This window comes from Periophthalmus magnuspinnatus, chromosome 4 (genome assembly GCF_009829125.3).
Source record: "Periophthalmus magnuspinnatus isolate fPerMag1 chromosome 4, fPerMag1.2.pri, whole genome shotgun sequence".
In the NCBI taxonomy this organism is placed as follows: Eukaryota; Metazoa; Chordata; class Actinopteri; order Gobiiformes; family Gobiidae; genus Periophthalmus; species Periophthalmus magnuspinnatus.
In genome coordinates, this window is record NC_047129.1 from 30420051 (window position 1) to 30443750 (window position 23700).

At 41.0% G+C, this 23700-nt stretch overlaps 1 protein-coding gene across 1 annotated transcript; it reads right to left on the reverse strand.

Moving 5' to 3' along the window:
- Positions 1 to 1794: 1794 nt before the first annotated feature.
- tm4sf18 (transmembrane 4 L six family member 18) lies at positions 1795 to 22310 on the reverse strand. Its single transcript, XM_033965318.2, has 4 exons — positions 22073 to 22310; positions 9528 to 9596; positions 5368 to 5510; positions 1795 to 3888 (listed from the first exon to the last, which is right to left on the reverse strand). Exons 1-4 carry the CDS (start codon positions 22250 to 22252, stop codon positions 3690 to 3692), a joined length of 591 nt encoding a protein of 196 aa, XP_033821209.1. The 5' UTR covers positions 22253 to 22310; the 3' UTR covers positions 1795 to 3689.
- Positions 22311 to 23700: the final 1390 nt, after the last annotated feature.

Consider the following 23700-nt stretch of genomic DNA (forward strand, 5'->3'; position numbering starts at 1 on the left):
AGTTATATTCTTCACTGATCGGGATAATGGCACGATACTAAAATTTCAAACTCGATTTCGATATTAAAGAATAGACTCGATACTTTCAGCTGTCCGATAGTTCCATAGACACTTTTAAATCTTCAGTAGCTCCTATAATTCTTAAGTTACACTCACCAAATTTTAGCAGTAGATAAACTGAACCTTCATAGATTTTTGACAATATATACGGTTATAATTGTTCACTTACACTTGAACTTATCACTACTTAAACTTGGGGTAAAAAGTAAAAATGACCAAATTTTCACCCTGAACAGCTCGATCCAACACACTTTGCATCACATTTTCAGCATTTCGGGGCTTATGTCTCTTATTTGATCCTCGATATTACGTTTTAAGTCGTTTATTAAGTCGTCTGAGGTTTATTCACAAACACCTTTTCTTTAAGATCGCCCCACAGGAAGAAATCAGGATGAGTCAGGTCTGTGGAGGTCACATACTGCCCCCTGTCTTTGAAAACCACTTATTATTCCTTTAATGGCGTTTACGCTCGGGGCATCTCTGGTGTTAAAATGTCGACGGTGAATTTGACCCATGTGACTCAAAGGTCCACTGTACAATGAGGGTTCGTTCCTCGGTGCTGTATTTGCTCAGATTAATGTGGGAAGGGTCGATCTAAATGCTCTGGAAAAATAAAAGAAACATATTTAGAAACAAAAGAGTTATGAAACAGCGGAAAATCGTTCGAAAGATATTCAGGAAAGGTTCATTTCTGTCCCGTGAATGTGACTTTTTCAGTATTGACAATTGCTCAAATGCGTGTTTAGCTTTGATACTAGTTTTACTTTTAACTGAGCCTTAACGCTGCACTCTGTCACTTTCCTCGTAGGGAGTCTGCCCCCTGTGAAGCCTCCGTGCTGTGCGTCCATAAACAGGAAACAGCTGGTGCGTTCTTGCTTTGTTTTGTTTTGTGGAGCAGTTTGACTCGACACTTAAGTCGCCATAACTGGAAATACTGCGTTTTATCACAAGATCACGTCAAAGTTTAGTCACAGATTATTACTTTATGTTTTAATGTGTCTTTTGCCGTTTTGCGTTCACCTGACTCTGCGTTCTCTCTTGTCCAATCATGTGTTTCGTCGTTATAACCACACCTGCAGCCCGCCCCAGACCCTTGAATGTTCCACAGTATGCCTTTAAACACCTCAGTCTGGTGTTTTAGTGCTCAGAAATACCAAGAAAAACATGCATTCTTACTTGGAGTAGTTGGCTTAAAAGTATGTTATAATTGAAAACAAAGTTAAAGAGGGAATCGTCCGTGCATCAGATAATTCTCCCGTAAATGGAGTTTGGATTTTAGCTCGAGTCCAGGGTTCACCGTGAGTTGACTCTAAATAAATATGACATTGGAAACTCCAGTGTGAGTCCGGGAATCATTACAACACACCGAATCCCCCCGGATGTGTACGGCATTACACAAATATGTATTTTTTGTTTGATTTGATATGCAATTACATTTTTTTCTGTGTCAAATTGCAGAAAAACACCTCGTAGTGTCTTGCCCAAAAGCACATTCACAGTGTAAGATGGAGAGAGCTGGAGTCGAACCACCAACCACTGAGATAATTGACAATTTTGTTTTCAGATTTCTGCTTTTAGGCGACATTTTGAGGACTTTTTAACACTGAAAAGATGTAATATTTGCTTCTGAATGGTTAATTTCCATGGCAACGGTGCAAATTTTTGTCTGAAACCCATGGATATAGGAGCTTCTGGGTCCTAAAAACAAAAAATGAATGAATCGGTAACAATAATCAAAGAAATAAAATGTTTTTAATTCACTTCAACACAAATGGACATTATAAAAATACAGTATTTTCCTACAATATATAAAAAGTCTAAATTCGAAGAAAAAAAAACAAAAAACAAAACCCAAAAACAAACAAATAAATGTAAAACAATATGTAATCTGGATTTACAGTGGGAAAAGTTAAAGGGCCCGTATTACACTATTTTCTGATCCGTTATAATGTTGTTTTCTAATCAAAAACAGACCTGGAGTTGTGTTTTGTGTCATTCACACATTGAAAAACACATAAACCCTGTGAATTTAGGCTCTTCTCAGACAGAAAACACTCTGTTCCACCTTGTGATGTCATCATGTGGTAATACAGGAAGTGCTCCACTGTGTTTTAAACTCCACACACCTTCATTTCTAGAATCATTTGGATCATTTCAACCCTGGAATTTCCGATCTCTACTGAACTTCTACAGGTAAAACGTAGCTGTTAATGTGAAAACTACCACTTCATGACATCACAAGGTGCAACAGCGTTTTGAGCTTTGGAAATGTAGACAGACTATTAATAAAGAGTTATTACGAAACAAAACACAAGTCTGGGTATGTTTTTGAGGAAGTAACAGCATTATAACATGATTTAAAGCTCATAAGAGTCAGTTTTGTGTAATATAGGCGCTTTAATTTAAACCTTACAATGTAGAATTCAACATTTACGTCACTTTTCTACTGTACAACACCAAAGAACAAATAGCTATAAATGAAAAACAGGCACAGATGAGTTTAATACCAGGAACACTTTTCACGTGTTATAATGAGTCCTTTTGGATTTAAAGATAATCAGGATTTACTATGTACAAGATTGTTGACAACTGTGAACTCTCAGGTCGTTTCTCGTCTTTTTGCGTCGGCTCTAATCAGCTGGTAAAATTACAATACAATAATGGACATGGCAAAGAAAAAACAGCCAACCAACAACTGGAATAACACTTTTTCTCTTGTATGTATCTGAATGTAAGACGGGGGCGTCCAAAGTATGGCCCAGGGGCAAAATGCGGCCCATTTTTAAACATTTTTTGGCCCGCAAGCTTCCTGCTGAATTGGCCAAATGATCATAAGCAGCACTTTTAACAACAGATTTAATAATTTCTACCACTATAACCTCAATAATGTTTCAAGCCTTATTAAAAGTAAAAAGGCTCGGTCAAAAATCAACTGTGACGATCACCAAACTGCGGCCCACAGCGACCAATATGTTTATGATGCTATACGAATTGTTTTTTTTTTGTTTTATGATTGTAGAAAAGGTAATAAAAAAACAATACCTGATACAAAACTGAAACTAAAAACTGATACAAGTCAAATTTCGGCTGGATACTTAGCTCTGTGCACAACGGTAGCGGCTAGTTCCAGTCAGAGAGACAGTTAGCTTGACCATTTCCGAGTAATTTTTCATTTTAATTTAATTTATCTATTCATTTCGAGCACACGTATCAGGCACAACCAGAGCACATCTCACAGATTTGTTCGTATACAAGCTCAAAAAGGAGTGGAAAGAAGGAAACTAGTCGATGCTAATGCTAATGCTAACTTGTATAAAATGTTAAATGTGACAAAGCAACAAAATTAAAGATGATGCAGTTATTTTTAGGTGTAGATTATCTCTCTGTCCACTGCCTGATCTGTCTGGATATTCATTACACGCACATTACACACGCTGACCGTCCGTCTGATTGGAGCTACGCGGCTAACGTTGTGCACACGAGCCAATCGCAACTGTTTAAACCGCCATTTTAACAATTACACCCCCCGAACACAGGTGGCACTGCTCTCCCATGACCAGAGTCCAGCCCAGCCCTAGACACAGTGACATTCATTCATAAAATACTACCGTTTTAGGTCAGTTGTATTTCTACGCGTTGAGGCTGTACTCCTGTTTGTAGCAGCAGGGTCGGCACACGGCGTTCACCAAACCGCTGCCGACCTGACACAGACAGATGATGAACTCCAACACGGACAGGCCCAAGAGCACGCAGAGCAGAGTGACGTTCCACTCCACGATGTTCAGCGGCTGGAGACAACGCGACCACGTCTCCGGCTCCAGAAGGTACCTGAGACACAGACGTACTTCAGCAATCCATAAAAATGACAATATCTTATTTGTTTTACAATTAACAAACCGGACGCACCGATAAACGCACTACTTAATGTTCAGTACCGTATTTTCTTTGTTTCATAGTTTGTCCGGAGGTGCGGCTTATACTCAGACGTGACTCATATGTGAAATTATTAAACTATAATTTCACAGTGTCTACTCCTCCTGTAACACTCCTGAACATTTAAATTTCAACATTACGGTAATTTAAAAGACATCTGAGAAAGACTGAACAAAAATGAAACCTGAAAGAAAATCATATTCTGCTGAGCCTGATGAGCCACGCGGAAGAGGAAGCGGCGTTTCATCTACGTCCGGAGTTGGTGGAGTTGTTCTGGAGCGACACCGAGGACGAAAAATTCAACGGATTTAGTGATTTGGAGTGAGATCCAGAGTAAACTTGTTTTTTATGCTTTAGTTATCTGATTAACTGTTAATATCTTACATGGATGGCGCTGGTGTGTGTGTAATACCTGTAAGAAAATTGACTTGGCTCGTTTTCTTTTACACATTTCATATTTAATTTCCCCTTATTTATTTCCTGTTGATTTATAAAACCATAAAAGGTGATCATTTTTCATTTGGAACAATATTGTAAATGTTTAGTTTATCATAAGTCTAGTTTAAGGTCGTAAAAACTACTTCCTGTTTTCCAGTTCAGCCTTTTACGCTAATGCTAAGTCTTACCTGACAGAGCACTATTTAAGAAACAAGTGAAAAGTTTTGTGTGTATATGTGATATCAGCCAGAATTTGTTATATTTGATGTGTTTGCTCGTTCTACGGTGTGAACTGTGACGTAGAAGTAAGACTACAGTGAACATCAGTGAAAAAAACGCATGTCTCTCGTGTTTGTGGACAAGCCACATATGTTACGTTAGCGTAGCGTATCTGATTAACTGTTAATATCTTACGTAAACAAACCAGACACGTGTTCAGTTCTGTCTGTGCTTCATGTCGCTGAATAAATATAAATGTGTTACGTTAGCGTGATGTACTGATATTCACCGTTGTTCTCTATTTTATTGTTTTTATTATAATTTGCCTTTAAAGATAAAATGTCTGTTCTTGGTCTCGGATTTTGTGAAATAAATTTCCCAAAAAAATGCGACTCATACTCCAGAGCGACTTATACTCCTGAAATACGCTACTCAATGTTCAAACTTTGTAAACTATTGTAGCCACAGCTGCCCAGGGGTGGACTGACAAAAGTGAGGCTTCAGTCTGCACCATCAGCTACTCCAACCACCGTCAATCATTCACTTTCACTTTCACTTTACACCATAGGCAGAGAGTGGGTGAAGTGCCTTGCCCAAGAACACAACAGAACTGGTTGGTTTTGCTCCTGTTTTCACTTACTTTTTCATTAACAGCGGTATTTGTCCCATATAGACTCAATCTAATAATGTTTTTAAGTAAACGGAAGCGCGTGTTACCTCCCGGTCTGGTCGTCGAAGGGGTAGATCCATCCAAACGCGGTGAAGCACCGGGGGCCCTGGAGCAGAGCGAATCCCGAGATCACAAAGGAGTAACTGGAGCCGAGGAGACCGACCACAGCCGCCATCACAGAGCCACACATCTGAGAGAAAATCAAAACGGAAATGTACATGAACAAAAAGATTCAACCGTGTTACATATTTGTACGAATCACCTGGACTGTCCAAGAAGGTAACAGCATGACGATGGGGATCAGATGTAGTGTTAAGAATTTTCTCAGTTGAATTATTTCTAAATTTGACCAAAATACGTTTTCTCAAGTTTGTTTTGAACCCAAGACTGTGACTGAACTAGAGTCACCAACCAGGAAAGAACCAGTGCACTGCAAAGTTTGTTAAAGGGTTAGGGTTCATCTGATAATTATTCTTTTAATAAAGGCAAGACAAGGTACAATTTGTACTTAAAGTAATTCAAAGAGCTTTACAGAATAAGAAAGACATTAAAATCACGCAAATAATCACGCACACATTAAAATCACGCAAATAACAAATAATCACAAATTATCATCATAAAATTAACATTAAAACAGAAGAGTGCAGAATAAAACCCTTTCAGTCACATGCACAGATAAACAGAACTGTTCCAGGTTTTAGCTGCAGAAAACTGAAACGCTGAGTCCCCGCTGTTTACTCCTGGTTTAGCCCTGGTTTAGTCCTGGTTTAGCCCTGGTTTAGCCCTGGTTTAGCCCTGATTTAGCCCTGGTTCAGTCCTGGTTCAGTCCTGGTTCAGTCCTGGTTCAGTCCTGTTCAGTCCTGTTCAGTCCTGGTTTAGCCCTGGTTTAGTCCTGATTTAGCCCTGGTTTAGTCCTGGTTTAGTCCTGGTTTAGCCCTGGTTTAGTCCTGGTTTAGCCCTGGTTTAGTCCTGGTTTAGCCCTGATTTAGCCCTGGTTCAGTCCTGGTTCAGTCCTGGTTCAGTCCTGGTTTAGCCCTGGTTTAGCCCTGATTTAGCCCTGATTTAGCCCTGGTTCAGTCCTGGTTCAGTCCTGGTTCAGCCCTGGTTTAGCCCTGGTTTAGCCCTGGTTTAGCCCTGGTTTAGCCCTGGTTTAGCCCTGGTTTAGCCCTGGTTTAGCCCTGATTTAGCCCTGATTTAGCCCTGATTTAGCCCTGGTTCAGTCCTGGTTCAGTCCTGGTTTAGTCCTGGTTTAGCCCTGGTTTAGCCCTGATTTAGCCCTGATTTAGCCCTGGTTTAGTCCTGGTTTAGTCCTGGTTTAGCCCTGGTTTAGTCCTGGTTTAGTCCTGGTTTAGCGCTGGTTTAGCGCTGGTTTAGTCCTGGTTTAGCCCTGGTTTAGTCCTGGTTTAGCTCTGGTTTAGTCCTGGTTTAACACTGGTTTAGTCTTGGTTTAGCACTGGTTTAGTGCTGGTTTAGTCCTGATTTAGCCCTGATTTAGTCCTGGTTTAGCCCTGGTTTAGTCCTGTTTTAGCCCTGATTTAGCCCTGGTTTAGTCCTGTTTTAGCCCTGGTTTAGCCCTGGTTTATGTACTTTGGTGCTGGTCAATTACTGTCGCTCCAAAAACATTGTAAAAATGTCTGTGCAGACGCTCGAGGACGTCCTGATGAAGCAGATTCACAGACAAAACTCTCGACATTAACTGATAATTATTTAAACAATCACGTTAATGCATCAGGTTTAGTAAATCACACCTTTACTGTGTTCTGTTCTTTCAGCCCTTCACTCTGGAGAATGTGGGTGAAGTGTCTTGCTTAAGGACACAGTTCTGCACACGGTTTAACTTGTGAAATCAAACTAAACTGTGCACAACCTGACTAGCTCCAGCCCGACCAGTAAGAACAAACTCCCAACACGACAGCTCGCTTGACCAGAGTGAGGTTTACTAAACGATGGACTCCTCGCTGTGTCTTGGCGATAGTGTGGAGTGAAACAGAGGCGTCCCTCAGTCCTGCAGCTGGACTGTGGTCTGAGCAGAGGGAGTGTGGCCAAAACAAAGAGACGCCTGTTTAAAAAGAGGATTATCATTCAGCTCCAAAACACTGCAGCTAATCAGGCTTTAATGCGCACTCAGAACAAGGAAATAGCTCAGGAATAAGTCAGAGCGGAGCGAGCGACGACTGCGCTCACGTTACATTCACGTTTTTAGCTCTGCGTTAAGAGATTTGATAAGATTTTGTTGGGTTAGACGCTAAAAACGCACAAAATCAAGTTAAATCGGAGTTAATTGACGCGAACGGTTGGAATTTTTACGCATTTTTACGCTGATTTAACCTGATCCGACGCAAAAATCAGCACAGAAGCGGAGCAGGCGACACGAGTGAGAGACTTGTGCACAAAAAAAACACATTTAGCATCATAATAACAGTTCGTTTTAGATTATTATAAGCCGCTCCTGACTATAAGCCGCAGGTTTTCATATTGTAACGTGAGATATTTACACAGAGAGACGGTACGCGGACACGCTTTTTAAAAAACTGTACCTGAAAATTGGCACCAACACGGCATCAACACGGGATGAACACACCTGCAGGTTTAGAAAATAAAGCTGCACCAACACGGGCCATCTGCTTTTATTTCCTCTGAAAACGTTTGTCGTCTTTTTACCATTGACCAAGTTGGATTCGTTGATGCCGAGCTTACGTGCAATGGCTCTATTTCCTTCCTTTCCTTCCTTTCCTTTCATGATGCGCAAAATGATCGTTCAAAATCAAAACTAGTGAATTCTTCAGAGCAGAATCTTTCCCCACGTCTGTCTCACTTTTACGTTTACAGCTAGAGAGCGCCCCCCGGTGGCCGTCATCCAGTAAAATTCTATAAATAAGCCGCGCTGTTGTATAGGCCGCGGGGTTCAAACCGTGGGGGAAAAAGTCCGAAATTTACGGTAGATGTATTCAGATTGTGGATGATTCCAAAGGGGAAACGCACTCCCGCTCTCAGTTTGAAGCGTCTGAGCTTTAGTCGTTTCTCTTAGCGATTGGTTTGTAGTTAAATGAGGTTTCACATTGGCTTCTGTCATATAATTAAATATAAAAAGAGTAAAAAAGCGGAACGGATCTGTCAGAATTCAGATCTGGAGCCTCCAACCCCAGCTCCCTACAACCAACTTCTGCAATTTTCCTTGTAATAAACTGTTCAATTTTTAAATCCTGAGTCTGCGTCTTTGATCCACCAACGTCACGACAGGATCCAAAAGATTCGGATCCCACAAAGGAGCCAAAGGTCCCGTCACTACGAACAATGTGTTTTGATTTGAGTGTGGACTGTGAATGGATAAAACACTTTTCGATATGATTTTACCAGTTTGAAAATGTCCACAAGTCTCACACAAGGCTAATTTTATGCCACATGTATATTTAAATTTAATGCCTTTACTTTTATCAGACAAAAATCACTAAAGCATTTAAAGTTTAAAAACCTCATTGCATAACATTACAAATATTTGATCGTTGAAATGTATTTTTGTAGGTTTTTTTTTTTATGTTTCTGCAACTTTTAAGTGTTCTGCGTTGTCTTTGTTCAACATAAAAACAGAAAAAAGATGAATTTCTGCCTTGGTAGATGTTCCATTATGGTCCAGAATTATGAAAAATGAAGACCGTTGCTATAGCGATTAACAATTTAAAAATACGTTATATCTTTTGAATGGGGAATAATGACTTTTTACATTTTAATTTAAGACTAGACTAAAAACTCACCTCTTCTCCCTGGTATTTAACTCGACACAATACACAGGTGTTACTGTACTTTTCCTATGTATTGTATCATCTGTGTACTTATTTTTAGTTTTGTTTTTTTTGTTTTTTTTGACGTCAATGTGAAGCACTTTGATCAGCTGAGGTTGTTTTAAATGCACAAAAAATAAATAAAATTGAGCTGAATTAATCACATTTGTTTTCATTCTGTTTTATATTTTCTCTTTTCTATTAAAAAATAAATAAATTAGCAATAGATAAAAGACAGTTATAGTTATATTTCATGAGTTGATGCAGGTTTTAAAGTTTTACAATCGTCATATGGAGTCAAGCATCCCAGAAAAGTTACATAATACAACTTTAAGAGGTATTTAGATAAACTATTTTCTATCAGAACAGTGTTTTTTATTTATTTTTTTAGTGTATGACTCATTTGAGGTTGTATCTCCGCGTCTCACCATGAGGCTCTCGTTCCAGCAGCAGCCACATTTCCCCAAAGTGATGAAGACGACAGCGGGAACCAGCATCTGCCGCACAAACACACAAACTAATTACCCCCACGGTGAAACGATAATGCAAATATTTACTTAATGATGTGTTCAACAGAGTCAAAAACACATCACAGTTATGGGTGATTTTATTGGAAACACGCTGTCGACTTTAAGAGGTAAATACAAATGGTAAACAGTCACTTTTTTATACAGAGCGTTTTCAAAATCTTCAAGACAAAGCACTTTACATCAAGACGAGGAAAGTTTATTTGTACAGCACAATCGTACACGAGGTCATTCAAAGTGATTTACAGAATAAGAAACACATTAAAGTCACAATATAAAAAATCATCATAAAATTAACATTAAAAGAGAAAAGTGCAAGTCCATGTTTAGTCCCAGTTTAGTCCTGCGTTTGTTCTGGTTTAGTCCTGGTTTAGTCCTGGTTTAGACCTGGTTTAGACCTGGTTTAGTCCTGCGTTTGTTCTGGTTTAGTCCTGGTTTAGTCCTGGTTTAGACCTGGTTTAGACCTGGTTTAGTCCTGCGTTTGTTCTGGTTTAGTCCTGCTTTAGACCTGGTTTAGTCCTGGTTTAGTCCTGCGTTTGTTCTGGTTTAGTCCTGCGTTTGTTCTGGTTTAGTCCTGCTTGAAACTTGTTTTAGTCCTGGTTTAGTCCTGCTTTACTCCCGGTTTAGCCCTTGCTTAGTCCTGCATTTGTCCTGCTTTACACCTGGTTTAGACCTGGTTTAGACCTGGTTTAGACCTGGTTTAGACCTGGTTTAGACCTGGTTTAGACCTGGTTTAGACCTGGTTTAGACCTGGTTTAGACCTGGTTTAGTCCTCCTCATGTGAGATGGTTCATGTGGGAGATGTTCTTTGGTGCTGGTCCATGGAGAGACTTGTTCACACTGAGCTGCTTTAAAGTCTCTGAGCCACAGGAGCCAGAGACCTGAGCACAGGACACATGTGTGAAGTACTTCCTGGTTCTAGTCCTGACCCGAGCAGCAGTGTTCTGGATGTTCTGGATGTTCTGGATGTTCTGGATGTTCTGGATGTTCTGGATGTTCTGTTCTGTGTTAAGGCTCGTTTGGAGAGTCCAATGAGCAGGACGTTACACTCGTCTAATCTACTGGACACAAATGCAGGACAAGTCTCTTTAAGTCTGGTTTTGACAGTTTACCTTTGGTTTTTACAGTGTTTTTTTAGATGGTAAAAAGCTGCAGATGTTATTGATTTGATGTGGCTGTTAAAGTCTGAGTCCTTTATTACCTCTAGATTTCTCGCCTGATTTGAAGGTTTTAGAGAGAGAGAGACTGGAGGTGACTGTTTCTCTATGTTTATGACAAAAATGGAAACTTATCCCAGGATTGAGATCACGATTTAAAGTTTATCATCTCTAATCACAACTGTTAAAGGACACAACTAAATATGAAGACAGTTTGAGGTTGACACACCCCAGAAAAGTTACATAGTGCAACTTTTAATAACTATAACAGCCCCTAAAATGATCTTGTTCGCACATTTTAAGCTGAAATCACAATTGAAATTCCTGTCTGAAAAAAACCAAAACAAAAATGACATGTTTCCTGAGTCCAGCCCTGACACAACTTTATAACGTTTACACAGAGTCAACGCCAAGGCCAGCGGGTCAAAATGGCGTCCTTACATTCTGCTTTAAAACACAGGGGAAGATGGAGAGAGGAGGAGACGAGGAGGAGGAGGAAGGAGATGAAGAATGGGAGGAAAATGGGAGAGGAGGGAATTTGGAAATTGATGATAATGTGTTGAGTTTCCTTTTCCCGATGCCCAGAGCGTTTTGCAGTGTTTTACTCATTCACTTGTACTATTGTAGCCACAGCTGCCCCGGGGCAGACTGACAGACCTGAGGCTGACAATCTGCGCCTCTGCCCCCTCCGGTCACTGTCATTCTACGCAGTTTGGGTGAAGTGTCTTGCCCAAGGACACAGTGACAGTATGAAAGAGGTCTGCAGTCAAACTACAGACCAAGGCCTGAGGAGAGGGAGAGAAGGATGGAGGAGTGGAGAATGGAAGAAAGATGGATAGGAGGAGGAGGAGGAGGAGGAGGAGGAGGAGGAGGGGGGACAGAGGGGAAAGAAGGAGGAGAGGAGAGAGGGATGGAAGAAAGATGGATAGGAGGAGGAGGAGGAGGAGGGGGGACAGGGGGGAAAGGAGGAGGAGAGGAGAGAAGGATGGAAGAAAGATGGATAAGAGGAGGAGGAGGAAGAGGAGGGACAGAGGGGAAAGAAGGAGGAGAGGAGAGAAGGATGGAAGAAAGATGGATAAGAAGAGGAGGGACAGAGGGGAAAGAAGGAGGAGAGGAGAGAAGGATGCAAGAAAGATGGATAAGAGGAGGAGGAGGAAGAGGGATAGAGGGGAAAGAAGGAGGAGAAGAGAGAAGGATGGAAGAAAGATGAGGAGGGACAAAGGGGAAAGAAGGAGGAGAGGAGAGAGGGATGGAAGAAAGATGGATAAGAGGAGGAGGAGGAGGAGGGACAGAGGGGAAAGAAGGAGCAGGGAAGGATGGAAGAAAGATGGAGGAGGAGGAAGATAAATAAACTATGGAAGAAAACAAATGTATAAGTGTAAAATAATGACAGAAGGGCAAGAGGAGGAGAGGAGAGAGGGAGGAGGAGTGACAGAGGGGAAAGAGAGATGAGGAGAGAAGGAAGGAAGAGAGGGGGGAAAGAAAAAGAGAAGGGGCAGGAGAAAAATAGGAGAGGGGGAGGAGAGGAGATGGAGGGGGAGGAGGGGAAGGGAGGAGAGAAGGAAGGTTGAGTGGGGAGATAAAGGGGAGAGAAGGGAAAGATCAGTGCAGAGGAGAAGGAGAAAAAAGAGAGGCAGGTGAGATGGAAAGGTGATAGAGAGAATGAGGACAATAGGAAGAGAGATGGGGAAGAGGAGTGAAGGAGAGGAGAAAACGGGAGAGAGGGAGGAGAGGAGAAGGAGAGGGGGAGGAGGGTAGAGAAATAAGTGAGGAGGAGAAAAGGAGAAGACATAAGAGGTAAAGGAAGAGAGGCGAGAAGGAAAGGTTGAGCAGGAGAAAAAGGGGAGAGAGGGAGGAGGAGAGGATGGGAGAAGGGAAAGAGGAGTAGGGAAAGATGAGTGGAGGGGAGGAAGGAAGGAATGAAGGAAGGAAGGAGAGAAGGGAGAGTGGAAGGACAGGGGGAGAAGAGAAAGAGGAGGGATAGAGGAGTGAAGAGGAGGAAACGAGGAGAGAAGGAAAAGGGAGAGAAGGGATAGAGGAGGGGAGAAGGAGGAAAGAAGGGAGAGGGGGGTTAGAGGAAGAGGAGGGGGCAAGAAAGCGAGGAGAGAAGGACAAAGTGAGAGGAAGAGAGGAGGGATAGAAGGGGTGGAAGGGAGGAGTTGAGGAAGGCAGGAGAGAAGGAATAGGGGGAGAAGGATAAAGTGAGAGGAAGTTAGTGGAGTGGAGGAGTGGAAGGGGGGAGGAGGAGTTGAGGAAGGAAGAAGATGGGAGAAGGGGCAGAGGAGTGAGGAGAAAAAGGAGAAAGGAAGGAGGGGTGAGGAGAGAAAGAAGAGGGGGGGAAAGGACAGAGGGAGAGGAAGAGAGGAGTGGAAGGGAGGATGAGAAAAAGGAGGAAGGAAGCGCACTCAAAATAGATTTCTCAGAGGACGTGTCTTCGAACTTTGACACTAATTCATTTTGTCGACTTCACACAAATATGAAAAACATGTGATTCCAGGAAGTTTTGGAGATTTTTAGTTTTTTGAAGATTCCACGAGCTGCGTTCAAGTGACGTCAGGACATTTTAGTTTAAAACGGAGCTGGAGGAAAGAGGTCAAAGGTCAGAATTTGCTGTTTAACTTGTCAGATCGTAGAGTTCTTGACCTGGTTTCAGTCGAGCAAAGTAACAAAGTAAAAGTAGTAAAGTACCGTGTATTTCAGAGAATAATCTGTACTTTCTCCTTCACTATGATTTGAACGGGACTGAAAAGTAAAAGTATTTTTTTTATTATTGTCTGAGACCTGAGATGTTCATAGTTTGAGCAAGAAAAATACACGAAAAAAAGAAAAACATAGAAAAAAAAAACTCAGTATAAATCTGTATCAAAATCACTACATTTAAAGCTTCATAAGACTCAAAATATGCACAGAATACTTTTACTTTTTACTCTTTAAGTACATTTTTAAACAGGGGGAAAGGACAAGAAGGGGGAAGGAAGAGAAGGGACGGAGAAGTGGAGGGGGAGAAAAATAGAGAGAGTATAAGTAGTAAAGTGCCGCGTATTTGAGAGAATATTTGTACTTTCTACTTCACTACGATTTTGAACGGGACTGAAAAGTAAAAGTATTATTTTATTATAGTAAAAAAAATATACAAAAAAAAAGGAAAAAAATAGAAAAAAATATTGTCTCTTAAAATACTTTTACATTTTACTCTTTAAGTACATTTTTAAACGCTTAAGTAGATTTTAAACTTTTACTTGAGTGTCTTTTTGCTCCAGTATCTGTACTTTTACTTAACAAAACAGAGTACTTCTTTCAGTACTGCCTGGTTTATAGTTTATATACTAAGCCTATCCACATGAAGAAACGCTAAATACTGTAGTTTTATCACAAAAACTTCAGAAAGTGATGCCGTCGTTCAAATCCAAACACACGATAACTGTCAGTTGTCAAGATCCCAGTCTGTTCTGTGTTTTGTTGTGCTGTTTTCCCTCCTCCTTTCTGTGTCAGAGCCTGGAGCTGGGCGGAGTCTCTGGACCCGCTCAGCTCCTCTGTCTCCGACCCAGCTCACCACGACCAGTACGAACCTCACACCTTCCGACTCGGCTCACTTGGACCGGTACGGATCACCTCGTCTCTGGCCCGTGATCTACTTCTGGACTACAGCAAACAACCCCCGCTCTCAACTGTCTGATCCATCTACTGTCATTTACACGTTAAAAATCTGTAAATAAACATTGTTAAACTGTTCCCCGAGTTCTGAATGTTTGGTCCCCCTGTCAGTTTTACGACATCGGTTGAAAAGTAATTGAGCAAAATGTGTCCCAGTGCAGATATATTGTAAAAGCAGCTCTTCAGGTTTAAATAAGCCCAGTTTGTGCTGTTTTGATTGAATTATAAAGTGTTTTCTTGTCCGGTTAGCATGCTAGTTGTTTGCTAGTTTTACCGTGATGGCAAAACTCTGCTCTGGTCTTTAAGCGCTGGGTAAATTTCTTATAAACTCATCACTGTGAATAGTTAGGATGTTCAGAATGCATAAGGGAAGTGAGGAGTATTTTTGGACCAGTGCAAATTATTTAAAATGAATCAGATCAGTTTTTCATGTTTTTTTAATAATAAGATACGGCGTCTTTAACCCTCTGGTGCACAGCGGTCACTGCAGTGGACAGTCACTAAAACATAACTTTCTCTTTAATGCATTGGTTTAAATGGTGGAGCTGCACATCAGCCTCTAGAGTGCTCTCTGCTGCCACACTCCATTGAGGTCAGTTCAGTGGTCAGTCGGTGTAACTGCAAGTAAATTTCCACTGATTGGTTTTCTTATTTCCTGCATCAGAGGGTTAATATGAAATGTTTGTGGGACCAATCCTGAATAAATCAAGATAAATTTCAACATTTGTGGATCATAAGTTTAAAGATTTCGCTCAAAAACAGTTAAGAGTTATAATGACCCCTGACCTCTGACCTCCATCTGAAATCATGACGTCATCAGGTTCCAGGAAGTTAATGCAGTTTATTCACTTTTTGCGCCTCTGGATCGCCCGTCCTGACTGTGAGTCCGGACGATAAGACGCTTTTCCAAACTGGTTCGGAGCACATGCGTTTTCCATGAATCCCTAATTATTCCCCCGATGATGGAAAGTCCTGGTTCGGCCATTTCCTTTTTCCTGGATCAGGTGTGGAGAAAAATAGATCCGAATTTTAAAACAATGGGCTCAAGTTGGCTGTGGTTTTACTCACGTTTTTACAGTGAAGGAGAGGAGGAGAAAGAGGAGAGATGGAAAGGTGATGGGGAGAAAAAGAGGAGACAATGAGAGGAGGATAGGAAGACAGACGGAGCAGAGGAGTGGAGGGGAGGAGGAGGAAACGGGAGAGAGGAAGGAGAGAAAGAAAAGTGAGGAGGAGAAAAGGAGAAGATAAGAGAGGTGAGAAGGAGAAGAGAAAAAGGGGAGGGGAGGAAAAAGGAGCGAGAGGGAGGAGGAGAGGATGGGAGAAGGAAAAGAGGAGTGGAGGGGAGGAGGAAGGAAGATGGATGAGAGGAAGAGAGAATGAGGAGGGGGGAGAAAGGTTAAGTAAAATATGGAAGAAAAGAAATATATAAGTGTAAAAGGATGACAGAAAGGCAAGAGGAGGAGAGGAGAGAGGGAGGAGGAGTGGAAGAGGGGAGGAGGAGATGAGGAGAGAAGGAAGGTTGAGAGGGGGAAAAGAAAAAGAAGGGGCAGAAGAGTGGAGGAGGAGAAAAACAGAGAGGGAGGAGAGGGGAAAAAGGGGAATGGAGGAGAGAAGGAAGGTTGAGTGGGAGATGAAGAGGAGAGGAGGAAAAGATCAGTGCAGGGGAGGAGGAGAAAAAGAGGAGAGAGGGAGGAGAGTTGGAAAGGTGATGGGGAGAAGAAGAGGAGAGAATGAGAAGATGATCGAGAGATGAGGCAGAGGAGTGGAGGGGAGGAGGAGGAAACCGGAGAGAAGGAGGGGAGGAGGAGAAAAGGAGGAGAGGACAAGAGGGGGAAAGAAAGAAAGAAGGGACAGAGGAGTGGAGGGGGAGAAGAATAGAGAGAGGGTGAGAAAGAAGGTTGAGTGAGGAGAAAAAGGGGAGGAGGAGAGAACGAGAGGAGGAAAGGAAGAGAGACGGAGGAGGAGAAAACCGGAGAGGGAGGAGAGGAGAAGGAATAGTGAGGAGGAGAAAAAGAGGAGAGGAAAGAGGGAGGAGGAGAGGACAAGAAGGGGAAAGAAAGAAAAGGGACAGGAGTGGAGGGGGAGAAAAATAGAGAGTGAGGTGAGAAAGAAGGTCGAACGAGGAGAAAAAGGGAGGAGGAGAGAATGATGGGGGAAAGGAAGAGAGACGGGACAGAGTGGAGTAGAGGGGGAGGAGGAGAAGTAAAATAGGAGAAAGGGAGGAGAGAAGAAGGTGAGGAGGAGAAAAGGAGAAGACATGAGAGGTAAAAGAAGAGAGAACGAGCTCAAATGGACTGTGTTTTTACTCATTTTTACAGGCCGTTATTGATAGTTTACAGCAACATCACGCCGGACGGGTTCTACATGTACGTCTATGGCAGAATGTTCAGCAAAAACGCAAACAGGTTTTAAACAGCACATTTTCAGGAGTCTGTGATCAAAACGAGCGTCCGTGGTCCTGTTTACGTGTTTGACATTCAACAAAAAATGTGAGCGTGACTGACTGAGAAACCGTTGGCTAACGCTAGCTAGCTCGTGATTATAACGTTATTTGAGAGGAAGTTGTTTAACAGCACGAATCAGCTCACCTTTTGTTGTAGATCAAACTAAGTCAGCTCTTTCCGGTCAGATTGTGTTGAAACGAAGATTAAAGTCGAACTTGAGTGACAGAGCTTCAGACGGAGCAGTGCCACCAGTTAGCATCATGGTGGAATTTGCTGTTTGAGTGTCAGATTACAGATTATTTGACCTGGTTTATGGTTAATATCTCTGTAATTACTGGGCCTATCCACATGAAACAAAAACTGTCACAAAGTTCAAAGCCGTCTCTGTCAGCGTGAATGTGGTGCCCCTTGTTATCAGTTAAAACGACTGTAAAGCTCCAAGACTAAAATGGAAAGTCAGTGGAGACAATCCTGGAGTAATAATCTCAGGGATTGGCTCGTAATCCACTCACGCCATGGAAAGATATAAGAACCATAAACACATCCATCACATTACTGCCACTGCAACTCTAATTGTCTTTAAAGGTCACATGTCACACAAAATTTGTATTCGTCTGTCTACATCTCCAACGCTCAAAATGCTCTGTTCCACTTTGTGATGTCATGAAGTGGTAGTTTTCAAGTTAACAGCTACTTTTTTACCTTTTGTTTCAGTACAGACTGGCAATTCTAGAGCTGAAATAATCCAAATGGTTCTAGAAATGAAGGTGTGTGGAGTTTAGAAACACAGTGGAGCACTTCCTGTATCGCCACATGATGACATCACAAGGTGGAACAGAGTGTTTTCTGTCTGAGAAGAGGCTAAATCTGCAGGGTTTTTGTGTTAAACATGTGTGAATGAAACAACTTTTCCCATTTTAAATCCAGACATATTGCTTTACATTTATTTGTTTGTTTTTGTTGGGTTTTTTTTTTTAGAATTTAGCCTTTTTATATATTGTAGGAAAATACTGTATTTTTATAAGGTCCATTTGTGTTGAAGTGAATTAAAAACATTTTATTTCTTTGATTTTTTTGTTTCGTTTTTCGGATCCCCAAAAGCTCCTATATCTATATCTATCGGTGCACCGTTGCCATGGAAATTAACCATTCAAACCCGAATATTACATCTTTTCCTCAAAATGTCGCCTAAAAAACTGAAATCTGAAAACAATCTATCTCTGTGGTTGGCCTTTATGCAATTTGACACAGAAAAAATATTCCAGTGAAGATGTATGGAGTTTAAAAACACAGTGGAGCACTTCCTGTATCACCACATGATGACATCACAAGGTGAAGCAGGGTGTTTTCTGTCCGAGAGAAGAACTCAGCCTAAATATGCAGCATTTGTGTGCGAAAAACAAAAACTCCAGGTATGTTTTTGATGAGGAAACGACATTATTACACAGATCAGAGCATGGCGTAATATGGGCCCTTTAAGCGTACACTGCATTCGATTCATTTTCACCCCTCTCTCTCCGCTCTCTCCGGGCTTAAGGTCGTTTGGTTCTGCGGCGTGGAGCGGGCCGATCACGCACACAGACCCTCATTGTTCACAAACAACAAACAACTTGAGCTGCTGCGAAGGAAGTTGTAAGTTTTTTTTTTCTGTGACAAAACCAGAATGGAGAAAAGACGAGCGTCAGCCGTTGCGTTTGGGGCTCAGTATCACGCATGTCATTCGCCGTCAAAGGGAGCGCACTGATATCGGAATCTCTGTGTTAATGAAACGTTAGCAATTGACGATTAAAAACAAAATATGACGTCTTTTAAATAGCCAACTGTCCTGAAAATGGCACCGTATAACAGGACGCTGGGAGGTCACGATACTTAAATTGACTTAAAATCGACTTGATACCACGATGATGATAAAAATTACTCAACAGAATGTGATTTTCAACATTTCAACTTTCTTTTCTAGTTCCACGCGTCCTTATATCTGTGTAATCCCTCAGTCGTCCAGTAGGTTCCATAGAGGTCCATGGGCGTATACTAGTCTATGTGTCTTATACTTGTTCTGATTCAGCTCAAGATAATGCTAAAGATTCAAAAAAGGTTCATTTCTGTCTGTGAATGTGACTATTTAGTATCGATACCTGCTCAAATGAGTATCTAGTTTCAATACTTGCTTTAATACCGATTAGCATCTGATTTTTGACACTTCTGACAACCCTACTGTGAATATGTTATTGAATAAAGGAACACAGGCATTAGCATTAGCATGTATTATATTTTTTTTTTAAAAGCAGAGGAGCAAGAACACAGCCCTGTGGAGCACCTCAGCCGAGTCTGTGTGTTTATGACGTTTTGCCTCCATTAATACACGTCTCATTCAAAAAATTCGATAAAACGGCGTACACACATCACATAGCGTTAGCAATTCCACAGCGCAACCACAAATTGGACGTCATTGGGAGTGGGATCAGGTAAATTTTGGAGTAAACGTAGGAAATTCAGTACACATCGAGCTCCATAAGATGAGTCTAAAGTTGAATTCGAGCACTGCGCTATGATAAACAGGAAGTCAGCCATATTGGATTGAAATTTTGTGGTCACTTTTACTGCTTTTGTATGAAACCAGTCTAGAATAATATTGTAATGTGTGAGCTACTGTGTCCAAATCATTTCCCTTGTGGATCAGTAAAGATTGTCCAAGTTTAAGCTGTGATCTGACCCGCTTGCCCCCGAGTCCTGGAGACATACAGGTCCTGGAGCGATGGGAGGCTGCAGTGGTCTCAGTTTAGCACACTGACGCTAACCAATGATGACCTTTCTTATAAAGCCCAAACTACCTTGTCACTGCTCTTCATATTTAAAAAAAAAAAAAAAAAGTAGAGGAGAAAGAACACAGCCCTGTGGAACACCTCAGCTGAGTCTGTGCATTTATGATGTTTTGCCTCATAAAAACACCACCATAAATACATGTTTCAATCGTCTTATGTTAAAGCAGAAATAACTAATTGGTCACAGTTAAAGACACGACAGAGTCACATGGTTCAACAGTGTACGCTCTGCTCAACACGTCCATTTCTGTTTGGAGTTTGACGATTTAAACATAAAAAGCCAAACCACCTCATTTCTTTCTGATCATGTTCCCTCTGATAACGCACCATTTTCGCAGTGTACATGTCCGTTAGTAATCTTAAAGCTCCAGAAATCAGAGTATAATCAGATTTCGGCGTGCATGTGAACAAGGCCAGTGGATGTGGCGACGCTCGGCGAAGTGTCTGGCCCAAGAACGCAACAACAGTATGCGCTCGGGGACTTTTGATACACAAACTTGATGGGTTCACAGTGTTTACAACTGTTTTTTATCATATGTTCGAGGTTAAAAAGTCCACAAATCTTATAAAGAAAGGTGTCGTCCAAGAAAATACTATTCGATTCTTTTTTGTTTATAAAGCGCACTTAAAAAGAACTTCATCTGACCAAAGTGCGCCCCATAAAAGCCCTAAAAAAACCAACTACGTCTGACTTATTTATTATTTTTAATCAGCTAATACAGTACTGGTGTGTGCAGTCATCTGATCTGAACACGAGCCAGTAACTATGTCATCCGTGTGGAAGAGCAGGACTTCCTTTTCAAAAGCATTGTTCTGTCATTTCCTCTCTTTCTTTGCAAAGTGGCATTGGGTAAACATTTAGATTTTGCATACAGGCTCTTAATTAGACGTACTTGAGATGTTTCGTAACTACAGTCTCTGCGTTTGAGTTTGAACGTCGATGGATAACTACATATGTTTGGGAAGGACAGTTAACATCCAAAGCAGATTTAAAAGTAAAAATCCTATTTTAAACTGGGCACTGAATGAATCACCTAACGAAATAATAGTTTTAGTACTTCAGATTCCAAATAGTTTTGTTTTCATGACAGTTTTAGTCAGTATAAAGTTGGATTCTTCCTTTAAACCCCATCTACGAGTGATGGAAGAAGTACTCCGTTTTGTTACGTAACAGGGAAAATACTCAAGTAAAAGTAAAAGTATCACATGAAGAAGTCTACCTAAGTAAAAGGATTAAAGTGCCTGTTTAAAAGTGTACTTAAAGAGTAGAGTACAAGTATTTGTGCGCAGATTTTCAGGTTTTATAAAGTTTCAAATGTAGTGATTTTGATTATTGTGCAGAATAAAACTTTAACCTTTTCAGCAAGTCTCAAAGAATGACAAAAAATACTTTTACTTTTTAGTCCTGTGCAAAAATGTAGTGCAGTATTTACCCAAGTAAGATACTGTACTACAGATTTATGCTCAGAAATGTAGTGAAGTACAGATTTATGCTCAGAAATGTAGTGAAGTACAGATATATACTCAGAAATGTAGTGAAGCAAAAGTAAAAAACATTAACTTTAACATGTACTCAAGTAAAATACAGATACCTAAAAGTACAGCACTTTACTAATTTTACTTTGTTACGTTCCAAGTAAGATACTGTACTACAGATATAAACTCAGAAATGTAGTGAAGTACAGACATATACTCATAAATGAAGTACAGATATACACATAAATATAGTGAAGTGAAGTACAGATATACACATAAATATAGTGAAGTGAAGTACAGATATATACTCAGAAATGTAGTGAAGTGAAGTACAGATATATACTCAGAAATGTAGTGAAGTGAAGTACAGATATATACTCAGAAATGTAGTGAAGTACAGATATATACTCAGAAATTAAGTGAAGTACATATATATACTCAGAAATGTAGTGAAGTACAGATATATACTCAGAAATGAAGTACAGATATATACTCAGAAATGAAGTACAGATATATACTCAGAAATGTAGTGAAGCAAAAGTAAAAAACATACACTTTAACATGTACTCAAGTAAAATACAGATACCTAAAAGTACAGCACTTTACTACTTTTACTTTGTTACATTCCACCAGTGTCTCCATAAATGAATGTTGTTGTGTCATTGGGCAACACACGTGCATTACTCACAGTGTCACTACTTTAAGAAATCCTACTCTTTTCTTTGGAAGTTACTAATACTCTGTTTAAAAAATGGGTCTAGTTTTACATATTCAGTGACGTTATCCAGATACACAAGCGTTTTGATATGAAAAGACACTAATTTAGCGCAGAAAATGGTTCAATTATGAGAAAATACATAGAAAATTCAAGTTGAAGTAGTTTTATCACTCACCAACACTCCTCCTCCACCAAGTCCTCCAAAGTACCAGATGAACTGGGCCAGTCGATCTTCCTGCAAGTATCTGATCTCCCCCATCGGAAACAACAGGAGCAGATTGGCCACGATGGAACATAACGACAGGGGCACCAGGGCCATGCCTAGGGACCGCGCGAATCCCACCGAGCAGCACATCTTTGGGGGGGCTACTACGTCCAACAACGTCCTGGGGTAGAGTGGATCCAAGCAGCTGGGAGAGAGGAAGCCAGAGAATGAGTGGTTTTGTGAGGGAGCGTTAAGCAGCCCCCCCCCCCCCCCCCCCAACCACCACCACCACCACCCGCCTCCTCCGCCTCCTTAATGATACAGACAGGAAGTGCACAAGGAACACCGGACCAATGGGTGAAGAGGTCCTAAGATCCAGCCCGGAGGAGTTCGTTCCCATCGCCTCTTATCCACGCGCTTCCTACAAAACAAGAAATGAAACTATAAACGTTTTTCTTGACATATTAACAGAGCAGATTGTGGTTATCTTAAAGAGGATTTGGGAAAGCTTATACAGGGATGTGTCCAGAAGTTTTCAAAAGAACGTTTTTTACATTTAGAGGGAAAAGTTGTCAGCTGATACTAAGCCGAAGGACGTCTGTTTAACAAATCCACACGTGGTTTATGAGTGTGAGGAAATCCAGCTGTGGAGGACGTCAAGAGCATTAAAACATCTGTCAACACGTCAGTACGAGGGAAAAAAACTAACAAAAACATGCAAATTATGAAATTATAAAGGATATTTAAAGGTGCACTATGTAATATACTTTTCTGGTTGAGGATTTTCCATAGTTTGGTGTTAAATAATCAGTCTAAATACATACAACATATATACCATAGACTGTATATATAAATAGATGTAGCTAACCTGCTAGCTGCCACGTTCCAAACAGGAAGTGACCAAGAGTGCGTGTCCGGCTCCATCGACTCTGGCTCCAGTTCACTTTCTATTGAAAAACTGTGGCCCCTCTCTCTGTAACTGCTGATGTCAGACTCATCATTTTCGTCTTAAAATTTTCGTACCGACCCGCTCTACGTGATTCTTGTGTTTTTATTTCACTATTGTATCCGTAAAAAATCAAAATATGAACATTAATAACAAGCGAATCAAGCGCCTTCTTTCTCTGAGGTCACTCCTACTAGCGTTAGCAACAGGTTTGATTGACAGCGTTGCTAAGCGCCCGCTCCACGCTAAATTAGAGTTGTAGGCGGGAAGAGGCGTTATTTTCAACAGCCTCTCTCAGGATTGGCTCTTTGGTTGCTATGATACTCGTGGTCGGAATTCCAAATATGGAAATCGGCTCCAAATTCGTTGCTATAACTGCTCTAGCCTCGATGAGCTTCATTTGACTGGAGCTGAACGATGAACACTTCTTTATACGGTCTATGATGCATAAATACATTCATACATAAATACCCCCCACCAGAAAAGTTCCAGAGTGCCCCTTTAAAAGTCAAACTGCACTTTTGGACATAAGTGACAGTGAAAGTAAAAACTGGTGGTTGGAAGTTGTAAACCCTCGAAATCTTGGAAAATTTGTGACCTTCGTCTTCTGTGTTTCCAAGTGTAATTTATTTTGCGTTCACTTTCACTTTGA

Coding starts and splice junctions, on each gene's coding strand:
- tm4sf18 (XM_033965318.2), bottom strand. CDS start 22,252: ATGTGCTGCTCGGTGGGATTCGCGCGGTCCCTAGGCATGGCCCTGGTG. Junction 9,597..22,072: donor TTGGTGGAGGAGGAGTGTTG/GTGAGTGATAAA, acceptor TTTGTGCGGCAG/ATGCTGGTTCCCGCTGTCGT. Junction 3,889..5,367: donor TTCGACGACCAGACCGGGAG/GTAACACGCGCT, acceptor TCTGTGTCTCAG/GTACCTTCTGGAGCCGGAGA.